This window comes from Dreissena polymorpha, chromosome 8 (genome assembly GCF_020536995.1).
Source record: "Dreissena polymorpha isolate Duluth1 chromosome 8, UMN_Dpol_1.0, whole genome shotgun sequence".
Taxonomy (NCBI): Eukaryota; Metazoa; Mollusca; class Bivalvia; order Myida; family Dreissenidae; genus Dreissena; species Dreissena polymorpha.
The window spans coordinates 22,734,328-22,743,770 of NC_068362.1; the positions used below are offsets into that span (position 1 = coordinate 22,734,328).

The following is a 9,443-nucleotide window of genomic DNA, read 5'->3' on the forward strand; positions in this document are numbered from 1 at the left end:
AAAACTTGGTTTTCGTTTAGATATGATTTATTCAATACATGCAATAGACATACAGCCCATGAGTACACATGATAAAAACATAGTAACATACATAAAGGCATGACATGTGATCAGTTTTTAATTTCATAAGTTGTAAAACAAAGTATCAATACATGAAAAAGTATTGGACATTTTTTGGGATTACAGCATTTATAATCTATTTAGATGTTTAGAAGATCTTTCCTTTAAACAAAACATCCATACATCGGAAAGCCAGTGCGTACTGCACACGCTTATCTTGGACGAAACTTTACGCACATGTATTAAGCCCAGTTTTCCGAGAACAATGATCATATATATTCTTTAGATCGGCACGATGACATTTCATTCAAGTTTATTATTCGCTTTGTCATCGCATGTTCAAAAGTCGTGCAACATATTGTCGTCAACATCAGCAGACAACGAAACCTCACACTCTCGCGTTGTCGCCCGCGGAGAATGGGCATGTCCGCATATGGACGTTTGTTTCTAACCAGACAGGATGCGCTTTCATCGTTATCAGAAATTGAAGTGTGTGTTGCGTTCATTAGCGATGGTTGAAATCCAGTGAGATGCGGTTCAGTTAAAGTAACTTTAATTTAACAATTATGCAAATGGTATTAAAGCAATTTCACCAGTTAATTGAACTTTCAAACAAAGAAAAACTATGAGTAAAACAAATGACAATGTTCGCAACAGCTTCAATATTGACGGAGCAATTATACCCTTTTGAAATGAGCCGCGTTCTGAGAAAACTGGGCATAATGCATGTGCGTAAAGTGTCGTCCCAGATGAGCCTGTGCAGTCCGCATAGGCTAATCAGGGACGGACGACACTTTCCGGTCTTATGACATTTTTCGTTAAAAGGAAGTCTCTTCTTAGGAAAATTCCAATTAAGGAGGAAAGTGTCGTCCCTGATTAGCCTATGCGGACTGCACATGCTTATATCACGACTCAAATATCTAGCCATGATGTAATTAAATTTTCAAAAGTTCAAATGTACCCATGGTAATCTTTCGCTACCAATTCACCGCACAGGCTAATCATGGACGTCACTTTACGCTTTTATTGTATTTTTTCCTTTAAAGGAAGACCATTCTTGACGAAAATCAAGTTACCCGGAAAATGTCGTCCCTGATTAGCATGTGCGGACTTATTTCAACCATTTGCTGAAATTACCTTTATGGTAGTATTACAATGCTTGTTCCTATTAACATATAATTATACGCACCTCTGAATTGAGTGCTTGTAGTTATTTACATATTGTGATTGAAATTTTTGTTCCTGCGAACAAGCGCATGTAAGAACAAATTTATAAATAACTATTAACATATCGATTTAATTGTAATTTATTTAATAAGATCTATCGATTCTTGTGAGGAGACCTCGCAGAAACACGTATATTTCATTACATGCAGCATTATGTTTATAAAAGAGCCTTTTTATTATAAAAAAGAAAAACGTTGATAAAAGCATACGTGAATCTCTTAACGGTCATGTACAATAAAATATTTATCACATGAAAGCTATAACATTCTATTAGAATTATTTTGAGAAATAGACCTTACTGCATCTTTATAATAATAACTTTGATTCACACTGCGTAAAGATAAATACGAACAACATTGATAAAAACAATTGCATGGATCTAACGATTTTAAGGATATCAGATCACTGTTGCAAGTTTGTTTAACAACATGAGTAAATTATGATTAATAAACATATTTTGATAAAAATGAATACATTTTATATTACATATGAGTACACAATAAAACAATAAATGTAGAACACACAAATGTGTGGCAAGATCTCCATGAGATAAACTATTCATTAGCATTAAGTTAGTGTCTTTTCTAAGTTTTTAAAAATGCAACTATTCAATAATAACACACGCAATAATATCGTATTTGTAGAACTACATGCAAGTTAAACGAGAAAATTGTAAGATAAAAACGTACAACTTTAAACCATTAAACTTCAGTGACGGCTGATGCCATGGACGTGTGGCGCAAGTAGCGAGACGTCGTACCGTATGTGTTGTATGTGGTATACGTGTTATAGGCGCTAGGAGTACTTGCTGTTCTCAATGTTCGCTGCTCTGGTTGCTTCGAGCAGCATTTACACAACACGTCTCTGAAGCATTCTCGAAAATTCTGACTGAAAATACTGTACAATATGGGGTTTGCCGCCGAATTTATGTACGCGACGATCATCGTGAATACGTGAAACGACCAATTTTCGTGGAATGATTTCGGTCTAGCTATATTCCATATAAGTAAAATCTGATTCGGCGAGTAACTAAGGAAATACACGATAACACTTGCCATCAGCATTTTCACAACTCCTTTCCGAGCTTGTATTGCCTCTGAATATCTCTGCATTGATGTGCCATTGCGGTCCCTAACGGTGTACGTGCGATGCAGCCTGTCCGAGCCGTGGAACAGATGTTTGCTGACAAAGGCATACAATATCAGTTGGACGGTTAGCGGGAAGAAGTAAAATAAAACGGACTCCGCAACTCTGTAGATCAGGTAGTATAGATCTTGGTCATAGGGGAACTGTATAACGCAATACTTTATTGCAGAGAAGGGTTCATCCGGATGTCCGAGCATCACTTTGTTGAAGAAGAGAGTTGGCAGGCCGGCCAGCCAAGCAAAGGGCCAGATACAGCCGAGAACGAACACAATCCGCCACCGGTTGCACAAAATGTGAGCTTTAATTGGATGAATAATGGCGATGTATCTGTAAATTACATGTTTAATAATAGGCATTATTATGTTTTCCAATGCGCCATGAATGTATTTATGCATTTGCCGTTGCATTAAATTGTTTTATTTATTTACTTTCGAATTCTTTTAATAAAGGTTTTGGTTGCGTAGTGGATATGGTGTCCGTCTAGCAAACCGGAGGTCACGGTTTCATTTCCCGCTGTGGAAGCGTTCTTTAGATCTCCCGCCAAAGAACTGATTAAATCATGGAAATGGACTCGAGGGCGTTTTAATAAGCCTACGGCATGTGATGCAATCGAGCTTTAATAAATGGGTTTAAACCTTCAACCTTATAAAGATTTTAAACATTATACTTGTAATACATAAAAGAGCTTTCTTATTATTAAACAATGTTTGTTTGACGTTTGCAACTGACCTTTCATATCGTAAGCAAAATGCAACGAATTAATTTATGCACTGAATAATCATATCTGGTAAATAAGCAAAAATATATGTATCACACAATATTAATAATAAATTATAAGACTACCTACCAGAAATAATATCGTGTTAATAAGGAAATAAAGCTTACCTTTCAACGCAGAGAGAAATGAGCGTCAGGACTGATCCATAAAGGCTGGTGACAAGAATGAAGCGGTTTATGCGACAGGATAGGTCGCTCAACCTCCAACCCTTGTTCATCATAAACTGGATGATTTCCGGAATGCCCAGTGCCATGATAATCAAATCCGCTGTGGCGAGATTTGTGATGAGCAAGTTGGTCATTGAGGTCCTCATCTTACGGCTACATATGACCGCAAATATGACCAGCATGTTACCCAGCACGCCAATCAGTCCGATGACAAAGAACAAAATCGTGAGGTAGATCACAGTGCTGGCGTCCGTAGAAACCACTTCCATACGTTCAGTTTCATCTGCTGTTGCAAAGTTCTGATAGGTTGAGTTGTATTCCTCAAGATATCCAGTCATTAGGTGCACAAACATTGAATCGTTTATGCTCATGATGCTTTCAGTTGCAAATTATTATTTTTAATAACTTCAACAATTGAAATGAACATTAGATTTATGTTTGCATTTGTAACTTTAATATTTCTTCTTCGGATTTTGATAAATATCACTTTTTCGACGAATATACATAACAGAATCTCCCATTAAACGTCGAAGCAATTCCATCAAAACGTGCCTTTGCAATCACCTACTGTGTTATATATTTGTTATTTTTACAAAGACTATTGATGAGTATCAACATTTCACACAACCCATGGTCTATGAATTGTTTTATCTTCATCTCCCCTCTCTTTCTCAACAGCATAACGCCTGCAACCGTGACAAGGTTTTGTTAATGAGCCTTATCTTTCGAGAGCTCTTACCACTCGCGTTCATGGTTTATCGGAAATTATGGCAATTGTTAACGATATTCATTCTAGAAGAACGTCATTGTAAGCGTCTTCACATCGGCAATGTTCCGTTAATAACCGCTATCGGTCATGCTTGGAAACTCTCCGTACCTATCCCAGCATATCGATAACCCTTAAATACGTTACATTTATCACACTAGTTTAATAATCATGGTCAACGCGTCAATATATGATCTTGACGCCTCACGTCGGCTTTAATATTGTTTGACACTCAGCAAAGGAGCGCCTTACACAAAGTAACCTCTCTCTGTGGAAACGGGATTGAGTGCATAATCGTACAGTTTCGTGTCAGATAAGCATGTGCAGTCCGCACAGGCTAATCAGAGACGACACTTACCGCCTAAACTGGATTAACGCTAAGAAGAGACTTCCTCTAAACGAAAAATATCATAAAAGCGTAAAGTGTCGTCCCTGATTAGCCTGTGTGTATTGCACAGGCTAATCTGGGACGACACTTTACGCACATGCATTGAACCCCTTTTTCACAGAGCGTAGTGTTTTCCCTGTTTAGCCGGTGCGGACTTTGGTGAAAAGCGCGTGTTCTTACCACTGAGTTAATCGAACAGCCAAAGACGTGACTGGTTGCAAGTAGAGCTATATCAAATAATCTTTACACCCGTGATGATGGTCTATTCAAAAGTTATTGTAAATTTATATGATTTAACGTTTTTATTAACGTATTTTATCCATTCCTAAAACGTTCAATTTCGAACAAAATACTGCAGATGTGTATAAAATAATTACAAGTTTCAAATAGTGATTTTAATTGTTAATACAGAGTCTGCCTTAAACCCGCCAGGAGAGATAAACTTTGCGAGAAGTTTCTAACTGTTATAGTGGGGAACCATTTCTTTAACTTTGTATATAGAAAACAAGTCACGTGACGTGGTAGAATAATAAATAACCTGTAACATACTCTAAACAATAACCATTCAAAGGTCAATTTCTTAAGAATAGCGTATTGGAGCGACAACGACTCAGAATTACATCACTGTTTTCCCACTTAAGCAATTACAAGCCGATCATATTAAGGCACCCTTAAGAATATTCTTTAATAACTATATTGTTTTTAATTGTCAAACTCCCCTTCCACACTAAGTTTAAAAAATATCATCAAATGTGGTGGATGGGGAAGTGAAACAAATACACGAATCAGCACTGGCAAAGCAATGGTTTAAATTTTATCCTTTCAATTGTAGTTAACATTCTTTTCGTCTGGCCGAGCGTTTAAGCAGCGTTATAACTCTAGACAAATTATCCGTAGAATAAAGATCGATCACCTGGTCAAGATCAACATGAAGATCAACATGAAAATATAAACCAAGCATAACGAAAGACTGCTGGTTCCATTGTAACCTCTTTCAGAACTGAATTTATGCTTTCCTATCGAAACAAATTTAGTTTACCTTTTAACCAGAGCACAATGTGAAAAGCGACAATTCGTCCAAAATTTCATAAAGGGATTCTGCAGAGACATCCTGGAGAATAGATGTGTCATGAGCGAATTGCGATAGCTTTTATTAATGTTATTCATTTGTATTCCTTTATAAGGAGATTTGCCCTGAGTTAAAGAGACAAGATTTTGGAGCATACAATTAAAATATAACAACAGAGGAAATCAACCTGAAGAAATCTTTGTTGTATTTGGAAAAGAATCAGATAACGACCCGCATTTCGTAAGTGCTGAGATACCATCCTTATATAAAATATTGAAGCATTTGCTAATGCCAGGATCAAATTTAAACAAGGAGAGTGTTATGTTTACGAACCTCCATAACAATAAATCGTATTTCGTTCAAAGTCTATTAGAAGCAGTATACCGAGAATATTATTTTCCCTCAGTGTATTTCAAAATGTCATAGATAAGTTAAGTGTTTTCACATATGATCCTACCTTTAATAAAACCCGTTTGGTCATTATTAATGAGATTGTTAATACAATTTTTAATGTCATATATCACACTTCCAGAACCAATTTTATAAACAGTGTTTAACAATAATATTGGGCGCCTTTTTAATTGTCGGTGTTTATCACTCTTAGGTATACAGTAATCATTCCCTGACATGGAGTTATAGACAAATTCCCGCTATCGAAAGCGCGATTAAACGCTCTACAAACAAGGGTTCCTAATGTAAGCCAAAGACTTTGAAACTATCACTGCCAAAAGCCGACCACCCAGGGCTTTTGTTCGCCATGCTTAAGACATAAGAGGCTTCACAAAGTGTAATTGGTCCTTCTAATTGTTTTGACTTTTCGTTCGAGAGTTTAGGCATATACATATACTATTAAGATCATCATCAGTATGCTGTTGTTATTTGGATACATTTCTTTGATAAGACAAAACGGTTTCATTCAGGATATCAACATGCCCTAGAACAAGGCCGTCATCGGTTGCAGTCTAGTGATAGTTTGTGTTGTATAGTTATATTTCTCAAGGTTACAAAACAGTTTTGAGGGGTTTAATACAAATTGTTATCATTCGGCTCTCGATCTGATAATGTATCCTTTTAATTTATCTTCTTGTATTTTGGTAAGTTCGTGCTTTATTCCAGCAATAGTTTGCAAGTTGCTCTCTGTAAACGATTTCGCATGTTGTTCAATTTCTGCTTTAGCTAGCTTTTCGCGATTCTTACAAGATTTAGTTTTATACGAACAATAAGCAATAGCTTTATCTCTTATTTCCATTTAAACTGTATATTAAAAAAGATGGTCATTTATTAAGAACTGTATTTCTTGGTTTGGTTTTGTACCAAAATTATCTTTATTGTATACAGGTAACATATAGTGATTTTTTATTTCAGTAATTGTATCATTAATTGTGTTTATTTGATGTCACGTAGAAGGATGTTATTATGTTTCCATAAACCCTTTCCGTGTTCAAAATCAATATATTTAATGTCAATATTAAAATTGAGTGATCAGATTGGTAACTGAGCTTATATTAACGTCATGAACAAACGGTTACACAAATAATGACACCGGCTAGATAAAGAATCTATGCGGGATGGTTGTATCGGATTTGTTCTTCTTCGTGTATATCGTATATAATTAGGTTATAATATCATAAAAGGATCAGTAAGAATACGATCGTCCATAATTTTTAATATACAATCTCTGGATTTGTGTATTATTTATTTATGTATAGTTATGATGTTCTATATTCGGATCTAGAAACAAATTAAAGTCGCCGTAAATTAAGTACGGGTCATTTCCCATTTCAATAATATAAAATTATTTGTAAAAATTCGGGACTGTCAGAGTTCGGTAAATATATAGATGGCAGTGTCAGTCTTGTTTTACCGTTTTTCAAATCCAAAATAATATATAGTTGCCGGATTGTGGGTATCGTAAAGGCAGTAAATATAACTTTTTTTTTGTTTCTTTCAGATACTGAAAAACCTGTAATCATGTGTTATCGCGTGATATCCTCTGCAGTTTACAGTAAAGATAAATAATACTAAGAATATAATAAAAATTAGTACTTGCATACATAGTAGCTACAAAGAAGTACAGAATGGATAAAAGTACAAATTAACGAGAAACAAAAACTAAAAGAAAAACATTTTCGAGTATCTTTTTGAAAGACTTAAATATGCCGAGTAAAAATATTAGGTACAATAGAAGAAATTAGAAAAACCCAACTCGTGTCAACAACTTAATTCTCGTATAAATAAAGACGTTGTGGGACGTGAGCTGTAAACAGACAGTTTCTTAAGCAACAATCCATTAGAGATTATTACGCTTATTTTACCACGCTTTCGCAGATCTGTAATAGGCCTATTTGAACATCATGTAGATTTCTTGCGAAGGAATAGTTCGTAATTGACGCGGAGATAATCCGATATGATCGAACAAACTCGGGAAGTCAAGTAATAGAATATATGACCGTCACGTGGTTCACATGACGACATCCGATTGGATTATAAAATAGGTATATAATTATCATATGTAATTTAAATGTGCTGTGTCGTCTAGGGAGATTGATGAACCCCTATATTTAGAAATCAAATGAAAAAGACAGACACTACTTTTGTTATTTTCTCGGACGAGATAAATGATTTGTCTTATTTCATATGATGACTTTTCTGAACTTATGTATTATTTTCAACATTTTCCGGTAGACGTGAAAGATTTTAATTATAAGTTGCGCACTGATGCGCCTAAAGATATGATAAATGTCGTGCGCACTCATATTCCTCAAATCAAAACTATCAAAGTACTGGCAGTACTGGTGTGACGATGCTTTTGAAGAGGATGGATATAAAAGCATCCATTCAAGTATATATATATCACCATAATTGTGTATGTGGGTACGAACATTTTGGGTACGAAAACAAATTTGGGTACAAACATTTTGGGTACGAAAAAAAAATGGGAACAAAAAAAATTGGGTACGACACTGGGAGGCGGGTTACATTCTCGATCAAATCTAACAAGAAATATCTTTAAAAAGATAATCGGCGTGTATTTTTCTGTACTACTTTTCGTAAAAACTTTCTATTACAATAACATGTTTGTGGGTTATTAAAATTACGTTTCAGCAGATATATACAAAACATGACATGATCGTTAATAACACCTGTACATCATACCCTACCACTATTTCGTTGTTTACGTTCTTTATTTAATAATGTTATATGTACGGACGTGACTTCAATGCCCATGGGCATGGATATTTGTTTTTTCTGTTGAATATTGTTTGTTAATTTAAGTTCAATACGCATAGGCATGTTTGTTCATTAAGTATGGCAATACTTTCATGATGATTCTCGAAAGTAGGTATGAGCACATAGCCGGCCCAGGTGAGCTCAAACGTAAGAGCACTTGACTACCCGAGTTCGCCCAGGAACATATGGATAAGTTAACTAACCAAAGCGATATGGCCTTATATATGCTGAAATCTAACAAACGAATGAATTATCAAACATGTTATGTACACTTAGGTGGTTGTGTAATTTCTGTTAGAATATCGTATTAAATAATTATGTACATTTAAAATGATTGCGCCTGCACGTGAGTTTGTTTCCTTTTCTTAGTCTATACGCGCCAAGGCTGCACCCGGTGAATGTATTTGTGTATTTCCAAGGTTATGAGTAACCTCCGCGCCTAAGGCTGCATAATGTTGGGACCCGGAGTGTGTCCAGCACTCCTACCTAATAAGCTTAGACTGACGACAGTTGGGACGAGTTTAAAATGATAGCTGCGATTTCCAGCTATTTATTTTTTTACTGAAATACTTTTTAATTTTAGATATGTTCTTGTTCTGCGGGGGGGGGGA

General features: G+C 35.6%; 1 protein-coding gene across 1 annotated transcript; it reads right to left on the reverse strand.

The window, feature by feature from the left end:
* Window positions 1-1,988: 1,988 nt before the first annotated feature.
* On the reverse strand, window positions 1,989-3,660 carry LOC127840377 (neuropeptide receptor 15-like). Its single transcript, XM_052368789.1, has 2 exons — window positions 3,319-3,660; window positions 1,989-2,760 (listed from the first exon to the last, which is right to left on the reverse strand). Exons 1-2 carry the CDS (start codon window positions 3,645-3,647, stop codon window positions 1,989-1,991), a joined length of 1,101 nt encoding a protein of 366 aa, XP_052224749.1. The 5' UTR covers window positions 3,648-3,660.
* Between the last annotated feature and the right edge of the window lie 5,783 nt (window positions 3,661-9,443).